Source organism: Actinia tenebrosa, unplaced genomic scaffold (genome assembly GCF_029948245.1).
Source record: "Actinia tenebrosa isolate PJP-AT-01 unplaced genomic scaffold, QUT_ActTen_1.0 PGA_scaffold6__47_contigs__length_16458017, whole genome shotgun sequence".
Taxonomy (NCBI): domain Eukaryota; kingdom Metazoa; phylum Cnidaria; class Anthozoa; order Actiniaria; family Actiniidae; genus Actinia; species Actinia tenebrosa.
In genome coordinates, this window is record NW_028292583.1 from 7,729,400 (window position 1) to 7,753,020 (window position 23,621).

Consider the following 23,621-nt stretch of genomic DNA (forward strand, 5'->3'; position numbering starts at 1 on the left):
CCAACGGGTCGGGTCGCTGGTTCGAGCCCTGCGGTCGCCACATTTGAATTGAATTTGTTTGATGTGTTGTTCGAATTCTCACCTATGCTACGAGGGTTTTATCCGGGTTCTCCGGTTTCCTCCCTCCGTAAAAATCAACATGTGAGTTGAGCGTTGTGTGAATTAGAACATTGAATGTAGTGGTAGTACGTCCCAAGGGCCACTTTCCCTTTGGGTTGTTCTGATCAACCATGAGAACGACGTCGTCTACAGCTAGGTTTCTTCGCTTGTCCATCCACTTGCTGCGAGTATTCAAGATAGTCAAATACTCCTTCATTCATCTTCTCCACGCTTGAGCCGTTAAGTCCTGGATGAAACGCCACCGTTTCCTTAGGTTAAACGCCAACTCCTCTGTTCCTTGAGGGGCAAGTTCACCTCCCGCTTGACCGTTAATGAAGTGGTTGGGGGTAAGTGAAGGTTCATCACTCGGATCATTACTTGGATACGTCAGCGGACGCGCATTCATCAGACCTTCAACTTCAACAATCGCTGTGTGTAGCTCTTCATCAGTTATCCCAGCGTTTCCCAGAATAGGCTTCAAAGAGCTCTTGGCTGACTTTATCAAGGCTTCGAACACTCCGCCATGGTGAGATCCTGTAGGTGGGTTGAATCTCCATTTTATCCACTCGTTGGTGGCTTTGTCTGTGATCTTCTGTTGGTCTAGCTCTGCTACAAGTTGACGTAGTTCGTTGTCAGCAGCAGTGAAATTTGTGCCATTATCACTTATCATTTCCTCGGGCTTGCCTCGTCTCGCTATCATTCTTGACAGAGCGTTCAGGAAGCTGTCCGTATCGAGACTATAAGCTATTTCTAAATGAACTGCACGTGTAGCAGCACAAGTAAAAAGGCACAAGTATCTCTTTGCGGTAACTCTTCGGGTAAGTTTGGTCACTAATGGTCCTGCATAGTCAACACAACGACGTGCAAAACATCTCATCGAGACTCGCAGTCTAGCTTTTGGCAACGGTGCCATAATCTGCTGGCCTGTTCGTTTCCTTCTTATTTTGCAGAGATTACACTCGCGTTCTGATCTTTTCACTTCTTCTCTCCCATTCACCACCCAGTACTTTTGTCGAAGCTCTGCAAACACACAGTTAACACCTCTGCTGTGGTTCCCTCTTCTGTGGACGTGGGAAACGATGAGCTGACTGACAGGATGTCCTTTCGGTAGGATAGCAGGATGTTTCGTGTCGTATGGTAACTGAGCCTTCTCAAGCCTTCCGCCGACTCTGATGATATTCTCTTGGTCCAGAAATGGTGTGAGTTTATTGATATAACTACGCTTTGGGACGTCCTTTCCTTTCTTAAGAGCATCTAGTTCTTCTGAATATCCTTCTGCTTGTGCCTGTCGAAGCCAGTACTTCTCTGCTGAGCGCTAACTCTTCCTTCTCTAAGCTGCACGCTACTGGGACGTCCTGCGGTGCCTTGACTTTACATCTTGTTGGTCCGGGGTGACGCCTCTCTTTTGGAACGTTGAATCCAGCACATCGTCCTTATACATCTTGGATAGCACAACAGCTGCTGCTAGCGGGAATTCCATTTTGAACCTTTCAGCGTGACTTCGCACCACTAGCTGTGCAAGATATGGCGATGCACGATCTCCAAACGTTAACCTCACAGCTTAATTCGTGGACATCAATAGGTCTAGTTTGGTCTAGGTAACTCCAAAGAAATCGGTGAAATCGACGTTCCTGATCTGCTAATACTAGTTGTGAGAACATCTCCTTGATGTCAGCGACTATTGCTACTGTGCTTTCTCGAAAACAAAGCAATATCTCCATCACATCTTTCTGAAGCTTTGGCCCTGTTAGCATTGCGTCATTCAAGGACGTTGCTTGTTCCCTTGCTGCAGAATCAAATATTATGCGCACCTTTGTCGTCTGTTTGTCTTCCCGAATCACCGGGAAGTGAGGAAGGTACCAGGCTGGTCCCACTCCCTGAGACTGAAAAACGAGCTTCCTAACGTATCCTTTCTCGATGTTAGCGTTCATAACTTCCTTGTATCGTTCAGCTACTTCTGGTACTTTTAACAATTTCTTCTCTAACGCAACAAGTCTCTCTTCAGCTCTCATACGATTGCCAGGTAAACTAGGTGTAGCCTCCTTCCAAGGGATAGCTATCTCATAACGATCACCGTAATACTTCAATGACTTTTGTGCCTTTTTTACAGCCAATATCTCTTGTTCGTTCAGCTCCTCTACTTCCTTGGATTGGACTCCGAGCAGATCATCTTCCCATATTCGGCGTAAGTCTTCATATAGACAGACATTCGCAGTCACTTGGGCTCTGTAGGATCTTGCGTATGCGGTATGTTCCTGGCTTTGAACTTCTGGCAGTCTACCTACACATGTCCATCCTAGCGGCGTTTTTCTTGCCGCAGGATGACCTGGCTCACCGATCCTTTCTTCCAGCGATAGAGTTAACTCTGCGTTGTCAGCCCCTATCAGCCCCTATCACGACGTTTCTTCCTGGTAACTTTGGGAAGGAAATATCTCTCAGATGATCCCACTTCTCATTGTGGCGATTCCACTCTGGTATTTGGAGTCCCTTACACATCTCTTTCAGGGTCCATGCGCAAATGGTAGCCTTCTTTTATTCATCTACGCTCTCGATGTCGACAGTAACTTCATGACCTTTTAAGTCAACGTCAGTATCGGTTAGAGTTGATATCTTTAAACGCTTTTCTTTAGTCTGTAATCCGAGCGCAACAGCAACGTCGTAGCGTAGATAAGTGGTGTCTGATCCGTCGTCCAGAAACGCATTCACTTGCATTCTTCTTCCATCGTTGCCGTGAAGCCACACAGGGACGGTACGCAGCAGCAACGCACCAGGCGCTGTGGAGTTCTTTTCGGTGGTGTACTTGGACGTGTAGCCTTGCTTTTGCTCAACCTTCGTTCCTGTTTCCGGTTCTTGCGGTTTCTCAAAATGCAAGTGAAAATGATGGGTGCCTTGACAGCCATTCAAATTACAACTGGTCTTACTCCTACAGTCCTTTCCTCTATGGCCAGTATTTAAGCAGCGGTAACAAAGGTTCAACTCCGAGATTCGTTGTTTCAAATTATTCAGGACAGTTCGGCTTCCATATTGCTCGATCAAATTTCTTGCTTTGTTGCTTTTTCGAGTAATTCCACCTTTCAACGTAGCTCTTCTCTTCTTCAGACGATTTAATTTCTCAGACGACTGTGAATCCATCACTAGATCCGGCTCGAAGGACCAAAGATGATTGACAAACAAACGACGACTCTCCTCCCTCTCCAGGCTTTTCTCTACCTACAAAACACAGGGTTCCCTATTCGGAATCTTATACGCACAAACAGTTTCCTTTTAGGCTGTACAGGTTACGTTGTGCGCCCTATACAGGTCATAGACTTTTTGCATCTATACGTTAGTACTGCACATAATAATATTAATATTAATAATAATAATGTGCAAACTTTATTATATTTTCCAAATTCAATCGTTCTCGCTATATATAGGCAATTTACAATCAGCTACTTGAATCTTTTACACATAAGTAAATGAAAAATACTAAAAGCATTAATTATACATTTTTCAAAAATAATAATGATAATAATAATAATAATATATAATAATAATATATAATAATAATAATATATAATAATAATAATATATAATAATAATAATATATAATAATAATAATGATAATAATAATGATAATAATGATAATATTAATAATAATAATAATATTGAAGGGGTTTTTACTGATTCACAGATCACGTGTTTCATAGTCAATTGTTATTGGTCGGTGAAACAATTAGCGGCGGCGTGTTGACCTGAGGGGGGAGGGTACGATGAGGCTTTTGCAACGACAGTAAAAATCCGTTGCAAGACTTCTGGCCGAGAGCACTGGCGAACTAAAGATAGCCTTGGCAAAAAGTTGCTTTAAAAATGGATAGCGTTTAATATAGCTGAATGGAGGTCAATGGTTTGGATGTATGAGGTGTCGGACTAAGGCTCTGTAAAGGAATTGTTGGCACATTTTGAGGGTTCGAGCGGGCTTCATGAGTGTGCAACCTTTCCTTATCAGTAAAGTACGTGGAATATTCCACTAAGAAACTCGCTCAATATTGATGCAAATGGCTTGAAACTTCACAGAGACCAAAAAGAAAACATAAGACGCAAGGTAAGAACTTTATTTGTATGAGTTTTTGAATTTTATTTTTTACTGTACTTTACGATAAATCCACACTAATATAGCCAGCTTGGGCTACCTGTGAGCCAAACTTTTCCCTGCTAGCAGAGCCTATTTTCTTTTGTTTTGGTTGAGAGAGAAAAATAGACTCTGCCGATGTAGGACGTTATTTCTGTCGCGCATGCGTGGCGTAACTTAGCAACGCTGTCGTGATTTTGACAGCCGCTCTCGTCAAACAATGTTTGGCGCCACGGTGTGTTACATTTGCTCATGCGCACTACATGTAATCGGTTGAAACCGGTTTTAAAACTGGTTTTGTTCGTCCACGATCGTGGACGGCGGTGTATCAAAGGAAACGTTCTACATCGGCAGTCTCCTTCCTCCCAGTCTGAAAGAAGGGAGAGAAAGAGAAGAGAGGCTCTGCTAGCAGGGAAGCCAAACGTGAGCTCAAAACAAATACGCTATGAGCTTTTTATGTAAAGAGAATCAATAGTTATATTCATTACCTTTAAATTTAAAGAAAGGTAGACCAGTTAGTTGTCCTTTAGTCTGATCAGAATGCTTGCAATTTTTACCAAATTTTCACCAATTTGACGTCATCAGCGTGCTCCAAACGATTGCTAAATACATTCTTCTTCAAAGATGCACAAACAATCAGAGCGCGCGTTATATCTTAGTTGTATATGTTGTAAACCAAAATATTATTACCGAAAAATCGAATTTTATGCGTCAACTACCACAGCGATTAGCTTTTGGCGATCAACGCAAACCATAGTTATTAAAAGTGATGCAAACGGTCATCAAATTGTGAGTTCTTCCCGGAGATACTCCCTCGCTTTTGCCGCGGCTTTCAAAGTCTACAACGCTGTCCTCCCCCGAGAAGCAACAAAATTCGAACCATAAAACACCACGACGCTGGGCAACTTTTACTTCGTATTTCTTCTATGTGATCATTCACTCGATCGAAGACTACGGCACTTCGAAATTTTATATATAGTGATATAGACCCTCAGGATCTAAGTCATACATAATAGCATGAACTAAATCCCTGGGAACGTTCAAGTTATGCTCTTGTCTTACTTTCTTTTGCATGGTCCTGTGTCCCAGCAGTAGTTTTCCAGGGCCGTGTAACTCCTGTTGAACTGCGTTCCTCACTTTGTCAACAGACACGTTCTTATCGCTGTAAAAAATTTCGAATTGCCGTAGTCTTCGTTCGAGTGATCGGATACTCCAACTATAAAGGGGGTAGTCTCTTATCATAAAGCTGAGAATTTCCTCTCTGGTCACTCATTTGTGTGACATATTTTCTCAGATCTTCTTCAAGATCAGAATCGTCTTTCCAAGCTTCCTTGCGAAAGGAAAACATCTTGGAAAACACCGGAGCCCCAACTGCATAGGATCATATCACATTGCATCATGGGATACTGTGGCAGCCATAGGCCATTGTCAAATTCATTTTAATTCCGCTTTTATTTGAACTATTTGAATCTCTATTTTTATTTCAATTTAACAACATATTCAGCTTTGATTTTCTTTTCATTAAACCTTGTATTTTGTTTTCATTTTGATTTTGTTTTATATTGAATTTATGAAGAATTTATAAATTGTTTCAATTCACTTTGCTTTTCAAACTGATTTCATTGTATTTTATATATCTTAGGTGAAAAATTCATGTGGCAGCTATCGGCCACCATATTGCTGTCCTTCTCGTTGAAGAGTATTACCAGAACTGTTATGCTGTCTGATCCACTTTGCGTTCCGACAAAGGAAGCTTATTCATTAATTACGTAATGTTCTTTACCTGTAAATCAGACGCGTAGCATATCGGAAATACCCGTTGTTGTCTTATTGAACACAAGACTAGCGTCTGGTTTATCATTTCTTTGACCGTTCTTCTTATCATGGTATAGTTTATGTAAATTATACTTGACTGTTATTCATTTTCAAGCCGCAATACTTTCGTTACGGTTGTAACTATTGCGGACCATTACAACTACCGACAAGGTTACGTATCCCACTTGATTCAAAGTATTTCGTGATATTTCATTGTATACCAGTCATGCGATTATTTTAGTCTTGTCATCTGTCATCTTCCGTCTGTCATTTTGTGATTTAAATGCACCGCTTGTACTGCTTCATTGGAGCTCGATAGCATAAGAATAGGTTAAACGTAATTTGAGGACTCTAAATGTAGCAAAAACTAAAGAACGTGTCAGTTACGTCTAGAACTACTTGTAGTAAGGCACCACCCATAAAAATAAGTGGTATTGAGCAAATATCGTCTTTGGAATTGTTAGGTGTGACTTTCCCTGAAAAATCTATTCTTATAATTGGAATTTGCATTTTCAAATTTTAATAAGGCAACTAAAAGAATATCCGAATGTAAGAATATAAAGCTAATGGATATGTCCCACACATGATTTACCACATGATCTACACGTAATCTATCTTTATAGACAGTAGTTGCTTTTTTACGCAACTTGGTTTTCAACTCTATATAGTTTGTTTGCAATATTTTAATAATATTTTATAATTCAGATATTTTGAGCACATGCAATAAAACCATGAAATAAAAATATATTTGATAATGAAAAAAAGGACCTATTTAGTGACTATAATAGTTGCTATCACTAGACTATTCTAGAATATTGGAGGTTTTGCGCCATCACGTGTGGGCAGCCATGTTAGATGGCAGAAACAAGACAATCATTTTGCATGAGAAAGAATCCGATTCCCAAGAGCAAAGGGATTTTATTGTTCTGTCATCTAGCCACAGGCAGTCCAAGCTGTATCATGGGCTTGGACACGCGATGGTCAAAATACACAAGATACCGTTTGTGTCTTTTGTGTTATGAAAGTTATGGTGGAGTGATAGCAACTATTAGTCACTCCTAAACGTCTACTATTTGTCAGTATCAACTTTGTTTTTATTTTATGCTGTTACTGCATGCGCTCTATTTATTATTTTACTATTTACTAATTGTAGGAATTTTAGGTTATATTGATGTATATTGTAAACTTTATTAAAAGTTGATAAATATTCTAAATCGGCTCGAACCTTCAGGAATTGCAGCCGTCAACGAAATATGTGTAAAAATTAATTTCCGTCACGTGATACACAAGCATTGACATTATTTAACAGCTGGAACCCTATAGAAAGACGGCAAAGGTCTCTTGAGTAAAATCTTGTAAACCATTGGTCTCGTTTAACATATCAAGCTCATGTTTCTGTGTCAAAACTTGATTAGCGAAAGTAAAAAACTATTTTTGGAAAAGTGCTAAATATGTTTAATGAAGATAAACGTGTTGTTTACCAAGGACACTTTAATCATTTATCATGTCTTGTATTATTAATTAATTGGCTTTAAGAAGTTTTATCACGGAGACGGTGCCCTTTTAACAGGTAGAATAGAATTCTTGTGGTAGCCTTAGGCAACGACAAATGACTGAATTGATGTTTATCAAATTGAAAAATAAATCGTTCAAAACTATTTGATCTATTAATAAACCTAAGAAAGAAATCTAGGACATAGGGGAAAATAATGACGTATTACAAAATGACAGATGGAAAGTGACAGACTAAAATGATCGCATGACTGGTAATTGAGATGTTCTCATAAATAGTTTGAATCAAGAGGAATACGTAACCTTGTCGTTACATGGCCAGCAATGGTTACAATGGGAGCAATAAATATTGCTTAACAATTACATCGGACTAAAATACACAAACCCCTTTACATGTAGAGAAAAGTCCAAGAATAGAAATCGAAAGTTAGTGTTTAATAAGACAGCAGCAGGTAATTCCAACAAAGAAAACACAAATCGAAAACTGAAATCAATGGAATTTGAAAAAATGAAGAGTTCGTAAAAAATATTTTGAACAGGCAGATACGTGTCTGATTTACGGGTAGAAAACATCACGTAACTAAGAAATTGCTATGTTTATATAAGCTCAACTTAATCGGGCAGCCTGCAGTTCTGGTAACACACACTGATGAGAAGGGCAGCTATTATCATAACAGACACGCTGCAGCAATCAGTTTAGTCGTGATGGGAAGAATGATGAATAGTGGCAGCGGTGGGAGACAAGAAAACAAGCGATGGTCGTTAATCCAACATCCTCGTTTCTTGACAATCTTACTGATGATATCCATGATCCACGTAGCAGCAAGTCAGAACAAGATGAGTACTCTTGATCAAGGTTTGAACAAGATTCGATCACCAAGATATGTCAAGACAGCAGGCAAAACCAACACCCAATCTAGCAGGGTTTGTAACACCACGGAATGTATTAAGGCAGCCAAACGAATCAAAAGTTCGATGAATCTGACGGTAGACCCTTGTGATGACTTCTATGGGTACGCTTGTGGGAAATGGCTGTTGAACAATCGTTTACCGTCTTATTTTAGCCATGTTAAATCATATTCTGATTACAACCTGGCGACGTATAAGAGATTTGAACAAATGAAGAGGATATTAGAAAATGAATTTGAAGTCAGAGGAGCGAGCAATGAAGTACAAGAAATGCCATTAAATTTGTATAAATCCTGCATGAACTTAACGACCATTGACAACCTCGATGGCGCACCTCTGAGGGAACGTATTAGGGAGTTGGGAGGTTGGAGCTTGACTGGAGACTTCGACGAGGATACGTGGGAATTTAACAAAACCCTTATTTCTATTCATAAAATGGTCAATAAAGGGCCATTGTTTACAGTGAGCCTAGTACCAAACAGACACGATAGGACGAAGAAAGTTATCCAAGTAAGTACCTTATCATGAGTACCTTATCTATCTCTATCTCTATCTCAATCTCTATCTCTATCTCTATCTCTATCTCTATCTCTATCTCAATCTCTATCTCTATCTCTATCTCAATCTCTATCTCTATCTCTATCTCTATCTCTATCTCTATCTCTATCTCTATCTCTATCTCTATCTCTATCTCTATCTCTATCTCTATCTCTATCTCTATCTCTATCTCTATCTCTATCTCTATCTCTATCTCTATCTCTATCTCTATCTCTATCTCTATCTCTATCTCTATCTCTATCTCTATCTCTATCTCTATCTCTATCTCTATCTCTATCTCTAGCTCTCTATCTCTATCTCTATCTCTATCTCTATCTCTATCTCTATCTCCTATCTCTATCTCTATCTTCTATCTCTATCTCTATCTCTATCTCTATCTCTATCTCGATCTCTTCTCTATCTCTATCTCTATCTCTATCTCTATCTCTATCTCTATCTCTATCTCTATCTCTATCTCTATCTCTATCTCTATCTCTATCTCTATCTCTATCTCTATCTCTATCTCCTATCTCTATCTCTTATCTCTATCTCTATCTCTATCCTATCTCATCTTATCTCTATCTCTATCTCTATCTTATCTCTATCTCCTATCTCTATCTCTATCTCTATCATCTATCCTATCCTAATCTCTATCTCTCTCTATCTCTTCTCTACTATCTCTTCTATCTCTATCTCTATCTCTATCTATCTCTATCTCTATCTCTATCTCTTATCCTCTATCTCTATCTCTCCTCTATCTCTATCTCTATCTCTAAGGGCCGGTTTGGACGGTACGATTTTCGCCTACAACTATCGTATACAACACGCTCGCGCCATCCCACAACTCGAGTCGTAGCGTGTAAATCAAGCCTACAACTCGCCTGCGACAGACGCGAGCGTGTTGTATACAATGGTTGTAGGCGAAAATCGTACCGTCTAAATCGGCCCTTAACCAACTACACCATCGGGACGCTGGAAACGCAGTTGAACTAGAAAGTGATTTGTTGGTACCGTGAGTTTTCTCAGGCTTTTCTCTCTTTCAGATTTACATCTAGAGAAGGCCCATAACTTCTCATGCATTAGCCTGCGTTGCCAGCGTTCTGCGGGTTTATAGCGCCGGCAACGCCTGGGCTACTATTCTATCAATTTCTTCCTAAGAATATACATGTATACGGAAGTAAATAATCTAATGATTGCTCTCAAACTGTAGATTGATCGAGCCAGACCATCCATACCAATCGAGGAATATCAAAAACCAAGATCAAAGGTACATACTCAAGTTTAAAATAAATATGATTTACGTTTGTAATATACTAAAATGTTAATTAGGTTCTTTCCTTTGCTATGAACATTTCTTACTTATGAATATTTTCTTTCTAGAAATTATCAGAATTAAGACATCTAATCATTTTTACCGTGACTGTTGTGCTGGGTGCTGATACCAATACCACTATCGCAAAAGTAGACGAGATGTTACGTTTTGAAGGCCAACTTGCAAACGTAAGAGCCGTTGTTTTGTGATGACTTAATCCATTGTCTTTCTGGTTGAGTCAAAATAGCCACAAAAATTGCTTATGTTCCTAGTTCAAACCCAGCTTACATTTTATGATTTTCCTATTATCTTTCTGGTTAAAAAAAAAACAAAAAAAAAACAAAACAAAAAAACAAAACAAAAACAAAAACAAAAACAAAAACAAAAAAAACAAAACAACAACAACAAAAAACAAAAAACAAAAAACAACAACAACAAAAAAAGGCATATCATTGGTTTAAGTTTATTTCTAATGGAAGTTGTGTTCATGTATATCTTCTGTTTCATGCTTGATAGGTATCTTTACTGGACGACTTATTTCAACCAGGCCCCGTTTTTAACACCAGTCTTCTATATTTTCAGCATATGGTGCCTCAGGTAAGATAACTAAGGTTAATTTAGAACAAACTGTTGTTTGCTTAATTGTTTGTGAATAAATAGCCTCTTCAGGTGACATAGATGTCTCAGCAATGAATTGGCACTCAAAACAGTTACCGATCTTTTGTGCTTATTGACGTCTTTTTGTCTGCAGAGTCAAAAGACATTGTTAAAAAATGTCTAACCCGAACGATAAAACTAATGAAAACAGAAATGGCCCATTTTGTGGACTCTGCTTCTTTTTCGCCTGAGTTCAAAGGGTTTCTGGTTTTGATTTGATTATTTCATAATATATGTCAGCTTAAAAAAATGGAACGCTTTAAAAATATTTTACCGTTAAATGTTCTTCATATCTATATTCTTCGTTAAATGTTCTAAATTCAGTAAACAAAGTATATATTTTTATTTATTATTTAATCATTTATTTATTTATGCAATGTTTTCAAAATTAAAAACCTGAGCTCTTAACAGAAACAAGTTCGAAGACTAATTTTTATGAATTACTCCGCGGATACAAACTGTTTTCTAACTCTTCCAACTAGTTATGGTAAATCGCTAAATTATCAAGCCCTATCACTACGTACAAAAAAAGTTTCAAAAAAATGCACTAGAAATTTCGTTGCCGAGCCAGAAATGTCAAAAGAACTTTTTCTGAAAAACTCATGCATTCATTATTTCGTTGCTTGGTGCTTCAAACCCACCTTTAACTTTGCTAATATATTCCACCACAAAATTTGATAGCACACGGAATCATATAGAGGTTTTTTATTGCCTCCTCCACAAACAATAAGCCGAATTGATTAAATAATAAATGAAAAAGGAATGTTTTGCTCAAGAAAGTGGACGTTTGTGGGGAGGAAACATTGCATCAAAGACACTTAAACGTCTGCGTAGGAGGCTATTGATGGTTTTCAACCATGCCCAAGAGAATTAAATAACAAAAGACACGGCGGCCATGTTGGAGGATATAACAAAATAATTCATTGACAATTTTTTGTTAAAGTCCTCCAACATGGCGACGTGAAAACCATCAATTGTAAAGACAGTAATGACGCTATAATACAAATGCTTACTGTATTTCAGCTTCATAATAATAACATCATTTTGTGTGTATTTTTTTAGTTCGACTGGATTGGTTACTTCAACGAACTGTTTAAACCATTGTGGATTCCTAAATCAGAAATACTCTACCCGAAAACACTTGTCTACCTAAGAAGAGCGTTGAGAATAATACAGAACACGCCAAAAAGGTAGAGTACACAACAAGTTCTATTTATGATAATAACACAAGGTTTGCAACTGCAGCCTGATTGCAGACTATCAGTAAGTTTCTATTTTGTTTTCAGCGTACTAGCCAATTATATGGTATGGTACGTCTTAAGAAGCGAGGTCAAGTGGCTTTCGGTAAAATACTATGAAGCAATGAAGGGTATTAAAGTGCCAAAACAGATTCGTTTCCATTCTTGTGTTTATTCATCTGAGACGTCTTTTGGTGATTTGCTAATGGTTGCATACATCAACGACAACCATACACAACTTGTAAGGTCGAAAAACATGGTAAGTGGTTATATAAAATTCTGGTAGAATTCTGAAAGTAAATGCAATGAAATCGAATAGTTCCCACCGCCATTTTAAAGCACCTCATGAGTAAACACGTAAAGGTCATTTATGACTTTATTTTTGGATTCCTGATTTCATTATTCGATTTGAACATCAAGTAGCCTTTATAACAACTACGAGAAATATCATATTTCTTATTTTCCTACGTCCAATTATTAAAGTTAATATTCATTTAAATATGCGTTGTGGTTTTAGCTTAATTAATTTTTCGCGTGATTGATTTTTCCGACACGTATTTTTCGCGTCCATTTATTAATTTCGCCTTGTTAATGTCGTGAAATTAATGTCTCGAAAATTTCATGTACTGAATGAGGTATTAAAACAACTAGAGAAAATAGTCAAAATTCGGAGCTAATATACAATTCTTTTTACGAAAATAAATAAACTATAAAACAAGTAGATACAATTTTTTAAATAAAAGTTGAATCTGACCTTATAAAAATCAGAAATTTATGAAAAAAATATGTGTAATTTATTAAAAAGAGATTTCTTTTGTAAATTTTAGAATGCCTCTAAAGAGATCAAATCAGTTATTTAGCACTCATCGGAGAACATCTTTAAATTTTTATGATCATTTTGTTAATGCTGCAGTACGTATTAAGACATAATTATTGCTACAAGCCTTTTCCCTACCAATTCTCAACTATATATTCATTTCATTTTGCAAATGAGTTTCGAGCCGACCGTTGAGCTCTTGAGCCACCTTTCAAGTTTCAAGTTCATTAAAACATATCATTAGTTAAATTTTTCATTTCATCTTCGATGAGAGATTGAATTTGATAGACAAATGTAACTATAAAACTGGTTAAAATCCTGACTCGGGTCCTGACTTTAATGTTAGTTTGACTCGCATCTTGTTGCACATGTCGTCCTACTAAATGTCTTTGATTCAGTGGAAAAGGGAATTACAATTTTTTTTTTTGCTACAGACTTTCTTTCTCGTAGTAAATGTATAGGTAACTTTATTTGTGTTTCTTTGTAATGTCAGTAAATTAAATCGAGCATCTTGATCTGCGAAGTAAAAAGTCTCATTTAAGTAGCTTACAATGCCTTTAATACCTTCTAGGACCTCTAGGAAACTGTTTTCCACGTTTAAAAAGCCTTGTTTATTCCATTTACGTTCTCAAAATGGCGAAATAAACTGTAAATATTGATATGCACTATTTTAAAGGCAAAGATCATGGCAAACGAAGAAATTCAAGCTTTTGGAGAAAACGTCAAAGAACTGACTTGGTTAGATAATGCCGCTAAAAGTGAAGCAATTCAAAAGGTAGGTAACAAAAGCCAAACCTATATTCAACACTTAAATTAATGGATGATGATTTGAACATATTAAATGTGCATTTTCTTCCATCTCCTCACCCCCCCCCCCCCCCCCCACCATGATGCTGATGATCATGACATCATCACTTTGTTGTCTCATTCCTCCTCCTCGCGCTGTGAGCTAGACGTTTCCTGCCGCATATGAGACCAGATCGAACCAGATCCTGAGTTCCAGTGTTCGATAAAACTCAATTCTTTTAATTGTTTATTTTTTCTTTCTTTTTACAGATTAATGCCATGGCTATCCATGTCGCCTTTCCAGATTATATGTTGAACAGCACAAAACTCGCTATCTTATTCGAAAAGTACAGAGGCGTAAGTACATATTGAATAACAAGATAATTTCATGAGATATGATTGGTCGATTTGCGGTCCACAACTTATACGCTACGTACAGTAAAATGAAACGGTTAGCCGTCTGATGATCTTTTTTTTAAAAAAAATGAAAAATATTTATAAAAAATATTTCAGGATAAAAATTTGAAAACGAATCATAAGGCCTTGATAAATTTTGAGTAGCTCACAAGAAGCGCAGTAAGGAAGTACTTGATTTTCATTTCAGTTGAGTATTTTGAAGTCTTGTTAAAAGCGTTTATAATGTTGACAATTTGACGACTGCGTTTTCTTCTGAAGTTCACATTGAGTTGGTTGAGGCCATCGCTTGCTAGTTATGCATTTTTTGCTTTACAATTACATGTTTTGCAGGAAAAAAGCCCCATTTTTGGTAAGAGTTTTTTCCCCAAAAAAACTTTAAACTAGCTAAATTTATTCAAAATGAATCTACAACCTCTCTTTCTGGGCAAACCAAACCTGGATATTTGCCATATAATAACTATATTATTTTGGAACGTGCTCTATGCGCTTGGTCCATAAGGCAGCAATGTAATATAATTAGTTTACAAGGTAGCGTACCTGTAGGATAATTATAATTCTCTGAATATAATGCGCAGCACCAGAGATGCATTTTTCGATATTTTTCGCGACAGTCACACTACACCAGCTACGAACTTATTTCCAGGATACAGAATATATGCTTTTCGGTGCCTTGCCTCCAAGATTTGAGCACATACTTGGTAGCCCTTGGAAAGCAGCCATGACTCTCGAGTATTGTGTTGAGAGACGTTATGCGACTAGGCAGATACATTCATTAATAATGAATCCCGCAGTGTCGAGGATTATACGAAGGAAAACTCGGCTCATAACTTACGGTACAGACCTCGCACTCGGTTACTAAGAGCTATATATTGGTGTTATTGTGGTATATAATCAATCAAACACTCAATAGAGACGACATCTTCCATTACCAGCTAAACATCACAGCAGAAACCTATTACAAAAACAAAGTGTCCATCAAGAAACGACTCAGGCAACACGAAATCAAAGACTTCAGAAAGCCCATAGATAGTGCATTGTAAGTAAAACCGGGTAAATATCTAAAACGTAGGTATTCAGTATCCAGAGTAACCTGCGTGTGTTATCACAGCCTATATATTTTAGACTATGATGGGCTGATATCCGAATGTATCTTAAGGTGAACGAACTTTAAACTTTAACTTTAATTGTTTCGAAATTGCACTCACCCCTAACTCATTACTTTTCTTACTTGTTCTTCATAAAGGTAATATAGTTATATGCTATAATATTCTAAAAATATTATATGATTTGAGGTTAGCTGAGCGTATACTGCTACTGCTACTGCTACTGCTACTGCTACTGCTACTGCTACTGCTACTGCTACTGCTACTGCTACTGCTTGTGCTAATGCTACTGCTACTGCTACTGCTACTGCTACTGCTACTGCTACTGCTACTGCTACTGCTACTGCTACTGCTACTGCTACTGCTACTGCTACTGCTACTGCTACTGCTACTGCTACTGCTACTGCTACTGCTACTGCTACTGCTACTGCTACTGCTACTGCTACTGCTACTGCTGATCATGATCATGATCATCTACAAGTGAGCTTGAAGGCCAGGAGTAGCATTACAGTAGCCAATCACAATGTAGGGCAGCAAATACGTGCACATCTACGTGCACATCTTCGCAGAAAATGGAAAAAGGGAAGGGGCTTTCATTTCTTTTTTTTCTCCCCCCCCCCCCCCCCCACAAATTGAAAGGATGTTTTAAGTAATAAATGGATGCTAACAAAGCCGTACTTTTTTTCTATTCCATTTTGCATGTTTATGTGTTTGAGCTGGTTCATACATACCAAAAGCACGTTCCGTGAAAACGTTTCTACTTTTTTTTTTCCAGATGGAAATTTCCTCCTCCCCAAGCACTTACCTGGTACTTTGTCGACAGCAATTCATTATGTAATTATTTTTTAAAATAAAAACCTATCAACCATTAAATGTCATCAAATATTTTAATTTCTTTACCAAAAAATCATTATGTATTACACTTTAAAAAACCGTTTACATCATTCTAAATTTATATTGAAATATCCACTGATCAAGTATTTTTTTAAATGAAGATGTTTCAGAAGAATATGTTCGCCCACCACTCTTCTATCATAACGAATTTCTAAGGCAAGTAGCAAGTTTAATTCTTATATTATTTGAAATACAAGATGCTATTAAAATGTAATCTATGTAATCTTAGCATTCGCACCCACTCTTTCCGTTTGTTACTTTGATCTTGTTTTTTGTGATCAATACAACAAACGGCAAGAGTGTACGGGGGCAACTTTGACGCACTGGAGTAGAGTGAAATTTAAACTGCATCCGGTTTCTTAAAAAAATCTTAGATTATACATGTGCGCGCGATATTAAGAAATTTCTCTTTCTTATTTATGCTCTCTTGTTAAATATGCATAGTAGTTTTGTACATTTATTGCTTGCATGATAAAATACTGCATTAAATCACAGATAATGCGAACACATTAGACACTGGTTTTAATTAGGCTAGGTGTCTCTGTGCTTATAAGAGACACTTTTGTAGAGATGTTCCGGTGCAATCTCAGATTTCCTTCAGTGGAAAGACGTTCGACTTGAACACTTTATGAATTTAGTATTCATTATAAAATTATGAGCGTTCTATGTTAGGAATCCAAGTATTATCGTTCCACATGCTCTTACATAGTCCAGAATGCAAAGTCTCTAAGAATAATAATCGTTTGTAGAAGTCTTTTCCTTTTCTATTACCAGCAAGTGTTCGTTAGCGCACGTTCTGATTCTATCAACTTGAGCAAAATAAATAAATAAAATGAGCAGGTCCTACGTACAAACACTATTGCACCCTTGTATGTTGAATTTAACAATAGATGTTAATCTGCAATGTTTCTTATATACACACAGAGCTTATAACTTTGGGATATTTGGTTCTACTGCTGGTCACTTGGCGACGAAAGCTCTTAGCGCAGATGGTAAGTCAATTGAAAGTCAATTGAATAGATACTGTTGCTTTAAAAAAAATGTTTAGGAATTTTATTTTCAATATTTCTCATCAGGACATAAACATATGGTTGGATTATTTTACAACATTGCCAAACAAAGAACAAATCTCACAAAACCTACTATATTTTACAATTATTTTGTTGTGTTCCTGAGAAGAACGTTTGGCATCGGAATAGAATAGAAAAGTTGTATACCAATGTAAACATATTGAAATATGCGACACGAGACCTTGATCTCATTTATAGCGGAGCTCCCACTCGGGCCGAGGGCCCACGCGAGCGGAACACCATATATAACGAAAAATGGTAGCCCACCGAGTTGATTTTTCATGGCTTTCATACGTACGTACATACGTCCGTGTACCCAACACAGGGATCCCGCTTGATGTGTTTAATGCTGGATGGAATATAAAACGGAGTGCATATTACAACAAATATTCGCCCTTTATTCATCTTAATAAATCTTTTCGGTTGTCTTTGACCAACTATCGTATGTTTTTTTCTTCAAGAAAAATTCAACTTCGTTCGCCTCCTATCCCGGGGTCCCATCGGCAAACCAAAGAAGACTTTCATTCAATTGGTGTTAGTGTTGCTGTAGGGGACAATCGTTGTGTATGTGTGTGTGTGTAGCACCGGCCTTAGCACCAAATTATCTAAAATAAATAAAAAATTATTATATATCTTTCATGGTGTTGAGTTGTGTACAAAATTCCTAGGCGGGAGATTATCCTTGCGCAAATAAAACGATGTAATGCATTTCACTGCATGGTTTTTATTATGAGAGACATTATCTTCATCTCGAATAAAACATAATTGAAGATTTCCCCCCAAATTTCTTTTTCGCCTTTCAGATTCATTCAAATTGGGCTCAAAAGTGACTTGCATATAGGGAGTTCCGCTTTCAGGGAGTGCCTAAATATATATGTATATATATTTAGTAACCACATAATAAAACAAAGTTTTTTTTAAAGATGTATAGATTACTAAAGGTAGAGATTTAATAATGTGATGCATGTCTTTGTTTCACAGGTAAATATTTTGACAAGGATAGAAAAAGAAGAAATTGGTGGTCACAACAATCGCATCAAGAATTTGATGAAAGACTACGTTGCTACGTAAAGCAATACTCCGCGTACAAGACATTAGGAAAATGGCCAGTAAGAATTAATGGAAGAATTCACACGAGTTGTACCTCAAACCTATGAATAATAATGTGTATCGACAGTCTTGCTAACTATTATATGTTATGTTATTAGATCAACGGGGAAAAAACAGTTAACGAGAATATTGCAGACAACGACGGTCTAAAATTAACTATCAAGGTATATATTGCAAATGCATTTGTTGTAAAACAGAATCCATCGAAGAAATAGGCGTTTCTAGTCGGGAAACGATGTAGTCCTCCTCGCAACCGCTATTAGTGTCATCACGCAGAGAAAGCGTGTTGCGCAAAAACACTGATAGCGGCTGCGAGGGAGACTAGGGATGAGAGCGCAGACAAGGCAATATGACCAATTTTCTTCGCCCCAGTTTTTTGTGTAAAACTCAAGGGCACTGGGGCACTTGAATATTTTGGAATTTTCTAAATATTTTTTCGGTTTATCATATCAATTGTTTTATATAATATTTGTTTACTTATCTTGAATTGTCCTGCCAATCGGTTGAAGTTCGGAGACAAAATCTCGTGACTTCTTCAAGTAATTCTTTTAAGTGACGTCCACCAAAACTCCATTTTTTGTTTGTGATGGATGTCAAGTGGAAAAATGCACCCCCTTTATATATTAAGATGTGCCTTGTACCCTTGTTCAAAACAAGTCATTTATTTAATGAAAACCACGAACAATGTTTTATCTTGTAATATTATTTTGGTTAAAATGTTAACCCAGCAATTTGTACTGGTTTGTAATTAGTAAATATTTTTCAGGCGTATTACAACTGGGCAAAGCGAAATCCCAATGAAATGTGGCTGCTACCTGGACTGAATTTCACCAATGAACAGCTGGTTTACATTGGATTTGCTCAGGTTAGTGACACATTGCCATTTTTGGACATGGGCCCTACTCATTTTATTCAATTTAACAGATCAAAAACATTTTTCCGTGTTTGGTACTCTGATCAAAACACGCGGGATGTTGAGAGAATACGAGAGGAGCGTAGGAAACCACGACGCGTAGCGGAGTGGTTTCCAGCTTCTCGAGTGTTCTCCCAACATCCCAAGTGTTTTGATCAGAGTATCATACACGGAAAACTGTTTTTGATCTGTTTTATAAAATGACAAACGCGAGAAAAGATGGAAGAAACCCAAAGCCTACGTAAATCTCCCTACGTGCCGTCGCGATAGATTAAAATCTGACAGTTGCGATACTCGCACGCGCTAAAATGACGATAGCGTGTTTTGATACTCTCATCAAACATGTTTTTCGACCAATCATAGCGCGCGTAGTATCCCAATAAATCGTTATAAATATGGCACGGTTAGTGTGAATATCGGCCCTAGCATGAAAGTTTTTTTTGCTGTGGCTTCCGGTATCTTCTTTTGAACTAAAATGTCTGTTTTCACCTCTGATTAACTTTTTTTCTCTTTGTGGGACACGAGTTAATAACATCGCCCCCTTAATTTGTTTAAAAAAACACATTTTTGTTACTAGTACAGTAGTTAAACGATACATTTGATTTGTCCAATATTTTATTTTAATTGCCACACAAGGGTCATTGTGGTTACACCCCCCCTCAAGATCAATACCATAGGAAGGACTCGAGACATGGAGATAGAAAGTTCAGGTTTGTTAATTATTAGTAAAACAGAAAAGGAATTAAGAAATTCAGAGCAAAAAACAAAACAAAACAAAACAAAACAAAACAAAACAAAACAAAACAAAACAAAACAAAACAAAACAAAACAAAACAAAACAAAACAAAACAAACAAAACAAAACAAAACAAAACAAAACAAACAAAACAAAACAAAACAAAACAAAACAAAACAAAACAAAACAAAACAAACAAAACAAAACAAAACAAAACAAAACAAAACAAAACAAACAAAACAAAACAAAACAAAACAAAACAAAACAAAACAAAACAAAACAAAACAAACAAACAAACAAAACAAAACAAAACAAAACAAAACAAAACAAAACAAAACAAAACAAAACAAAACAAAACAAAACAAACAAAACAAAACAAACAAAACAAACAAAACAAAACAAAACAAACAAACAAAACAAACAAACAAAACAAAACAAAACAAAACAAAACAAAACAAAACCAAAAACCAAAAACCAAAAACCAAAAACGAAACGAAACGAAACGAAAACGAAAACGAAAACATAAACATAAACAAACAAAAATTTAAAGAATGCACACTTTCAACAATACAAATACTGACTTTGAAATTTCACTGACTCTCAACAGAGCAAATGAATATTCTGCACGAGATTGAGACCAATCCTGGCCGACAGTGAACTCGAAACTGTCGTATTACATCCGTTTACTGACAACTTTGGATCAAATAAGAAAAAATAGAGCATGCAAAGCTTATAAAGCACGCGGGAATTGGCAAAATACGTGTAGCGGAGTAAAATAAAAATTTTTTAACTTTTATGAAATACAAAATTAGCAACCATTATTTTGGAATAGAAAGAGAATGTGCATGCTTTGTACTCCCATAAAACAAACGTTCCCACCCATTCAGAAAGCGAGACTCACAACAAATATCTTACAACACATTATCTTGAACGTTTACTCATGTTTACAGGGTTATTGGAACGTTGGCAAATTCTATTGAGTTCGCCAATGCATTCAACTGCAAAATAAACAGCACGATGAATCCAATCAAGAAATGTCATCTCTATAGTAAAGATGGACCATTGGACTAACAGTACGGTCTCTTGTTAAAGCTACCGTCGATTGTTAAGGCGTTCCAACCTGTAATCGCCGGATATGCTTTGTATCAAACACAGAAGAGTCCATGATGATTGAATAAAAAGATGAACGTCTTCAAAACCTGCCTATTGTATTGTTTCTATTGACCTATCAATTACATTTATCTCTTGGTGTTTTCGGTATACAAGAGAAAATGAACAAAGAGAAGGAATCCCCCGTGACCCCATCATGTGCACACTTTGATACTATTTTTAGAATCATTGATGCTATTTTTAACACGTTACCATACCCGCGCGATAATCATGCTTGCGTTTAACGCCTCGTTTTGCAAGACTGGAAGCCGCCTACCCTCAAGAAATCAACCAATCAGGTTCTTCGCTCAAAATACCTCCAAGCTAAAAATAGCATCAAACTGTGCACATGATGGTTACAAGGGTATATACGTATGATTCCTTCTCTTAGTTCACATTCTCTTGCGGTATATCTATATTATAATACGCTATCAAGTCCCCCGTCTGTACTGAAACATTTCGCTATATGGTTCTTCACTATCCAACCGTTCATACCAATGCCTGTTTATATCAGTAACATGTAATATTGTGGTGCCTGCTTGACATCGTGAGTGAGCGATCGATCGAAAGACACGTAAGCTCAAGTATAGCTTAGATGAATTGGAACAAAGTTATTTTGAAGATGGTGTAAAGGCCAGGCTACCAAGTTACTTTTCCTCCAACCGCTTAACTTAGAGTAAAAACCCATGCTTCACTTTGTTCCAATTCATCTCAGGTGTAATGTATAAAATTTCTTGGTCGAGCAAATTTGGTGTGCAAGTAGTACTGTTTTACTGTTGCCACGTGCACCATAAAAGATGTACGCATGCTAAGCATTGACCATTACTTAATCTATAAAGGCATTTCAACGAGATACCCTCGTTCGATAACCAATACAGCAGTTATAGTTATTTAGAGCTTCAAAGTTAACCTACTCTTAAAACGTAAGAAAAACTCTTTAGATATTCTAATATTTTCCATATATATTTAAGAAATAAAACAGCTTTTTCCGTGCTCTGTGCAGTAATAAAGCACGCAGGAAGTGAAGTAAGCACGAAAGAAGTGTAAGGAGAAGCACAGGGTGATCTTTTTTTGACATTCATGCTCCAGATTAATTAGTGTCCACTTTGCTACTGTCTTGAATACCAGAACAACCAGCTTCAATTTCATCCTCCTCATTGACGCTTCAAACGCGTTCAATGCCTTGAATAGAGCTGTTGCTCTGCATAATATCAGAGTACTCTGCCCCACCATAGCAACCTACGCAATAAACACATACTGAGAACCAGCGCGACTATTCATCACCGGAGGAAGAGAATTGAATTCAGCAGAAGGTACCACGCAAGGTGACCCTCTGGCCATGGGCCTCTACGCAATCAGCCTTCAGCCATTGATCATGCATCTACAAGGGCGGATTCAAGGGGGGAGGGGGTTGGTCAAAGGGGGACTGAACCCCCCTTCAGCAAAAAAAAAAAAAAAAAAAAAAAAAAAGCACAAAACAAAACTGAAGAAATAGATGCTTTTTTATTGTTTTCCGTTGTATTTTTCCTCAACTAGCCCCCCCCCCCCCTAAAATTTTGGCTGCATCCGCCCTCGATCTAAATATCTCTAGCTCTGTGCAACAATGTTGGTTTGCTGATGATGCGAGTGGAGCTGGGCCGCGGTGGTGGGATGCATTGACTGAGGCTGGACCGCAGACTTAGGATACTATCCTGATGCAAAGAAATGCTGGTTGATCATAAAACTAAGACAAATAATGTATGTTGTTTTTGGGTAAAAAGCTATAGTTTCTCGACGTTTTGTTGATCAACATATTGTTAAGTTTCTTACAGAAAGAGCTTTCTTGGTTATATCCTTGCTGTCCTCTACTACTTCCAAAAAAAGCAGGCCCTCCATAGGCAGCTTTATGAATAGAAAGAAGGGTCTTCTCAAAATCCCACATATCTTCGTTCCAGTTTCCAATCATATTCCATCCTCCTAATTCCACAATACGTTCCCTCAAAGGTGCGTCACCAAGATTTTCAATGGCCGTTAAGTTTATGCACGATTTATACAAATCTGATGGCATATCCTCTACTTCTCTGCTCATTCCGTTGACTTCTTTTTTTTATTGATATATTTTTTTATTTTTTATTTTTGCTGAGCCTGTGGGCACAGTACATTTGTTTTTGGTGAGTTAGGTATGATCGGAATTTAGTGTTACGAATGCCATTGGTGGACCTCGTCATGATTGACATTGGTGAAACACGAGGTGAAAATGCACGTTGAGATCTGTATGATCGGGACACGGAGGAGGTGAAGAGGTTGAACATATGTGGTTTTCGTGGTAAGAGTGCCTTAATCCAACTTACTTTAAACTTAATTTGGTAGTATTCTAATCAGATAATTAGAAGCTGGAGCTAAATTAGAAACTTTAAGTGCGATTTTTGTTTTTTGATACAACTCGAATTAGTTACGT

General features: G+C 37.3%; 3 protein-coding genes across 3 annotated transcripts; 1 reads left to right on the top strand and 2 right to left on the bottom strand.

Moving 5' to 3' along the window:
* Positions 1–316: 316 nt before the first annotated feature.
* On the bottom strand, positions 317–1,579 carry LOC116293341 (uncharacterized). The gene is made up of 2 exons (XM_031700763.1): positions 1,475–1,579; positions 317–1,384 (listed from the first exon to the last, which is right to left on the bottom strand). The coding sequence occupies exons 1-2, from the start codon at positions 1,577–1,579 to the stop codon at positions 317–319; spliced, it is 1,173 nt and encodes a 390-aa protein (XP_031556623.1).
* Positions 1,580–1,589: 10 nt separating this feature from the next.
* Positions 1,590–3,231, bottom strand: LOC148905972 (uncharacterized). The gene is made up of 2 exons (XM_089038951.1): positions 2,644–3,231; positions 1,590–2,489 (listed from the first exon to the last, which is right to left on the bottom strand). Exons 1-2 carry the CDS (start codon positions 3,229–3,231, stop codon positions 1,590–1,592), a joined length of 1,488 nt encoding a protein of 495 aa, XP_088895077.1.
* Positions 3,232–8,150: 4,919 nt separating this feature from the next.
* Positions 8,151–21,233, top strand: LOC116290222 (endothelin-converting enzyme 1). The gene is made up of 17 exons (XM_089039050.1): positions 8,151–8,956; positions 10,194–10,250; positions 10,364–10,483; positions 10,812–10,892; positions 12,015–12,142; positions 12,239–12,449; positions 13,684–13,782; positions 14,064–14,150; positions 15,143–15,246; positions 16,089–16,147; positions 16,309–16,363; positions 17,132–17,199; positions 18,259–18,386; positions 18,486–18,551; positions 19,154–19,252; positions 19,937–20,010; positions 20,986–21,233. Exons 1-17 carry the CDS (start codon positions 8,243–8,245, stop codon positions 21,104–21,106), a joined length of 2,271 nt encoding a protein of 756 aa, XP_088895176.1. The 5' UTR covers positions 8,151–8,242; the 3' UTR covers positions 21,107–21,233.
* Positions 21,234–23,621: the final 2,388 nt, after the last annotated feature.

Excerpts from the sequence above, each read along its gene's own strand:
- LOC148905972 (XM_089038951.1), bottom strand. The coding sequence starts at position 3,231 with ATGGATTCACAGTCGTCTGAGAAATTAAATCGTCTGAAGAAGAGAAGA. Across the intron at positions 2,490-2,643 it reads TTACTGTCGACATCGAGAGC|GGGCTGATAGGGGCTGACAA; the intron begins GTAGATGAATAA and ends ACGTCGTGATAG.
- LOC116290222 (XM_089039050.1), top strand. The coding sequence starts at position 8,243 with ATGGGAAGAATGATGAATAGTGGCAGCGGTGGGAGACAAGAAAACAAG. Across the intron at positions 10,893-12,014 it reads TTCAGCATATGGTGCCTCAG|TTCGACTGGATTGGTTACTT; the intron begins GTAAGATAACTA and ends GTATTTTTTTAG. Across the intron at positions 14,151-15,142 it reads TATTCGAAAAGTACAGAGGC|CTAAACATCACAGCAGAAAC; the intron begins GTAAGTACATAT and ends TTCCATTACCAG.
- LOC116293341 (XM_031700763.1), bottom strand. The coding sequence starts at position 1,579 with ATGGAATTCCCGCTAGCAGCAGCTGTTGTGCTATCCAAGATGTATAAG. Across the intron at positions 1,385-1,474 it reads TCACCCCGGACCAACAAGAT|GCACAAGCAGAAGGATATTC; the intron begins GTAAAGTCAAGG and ends TGGCTTCGACAG.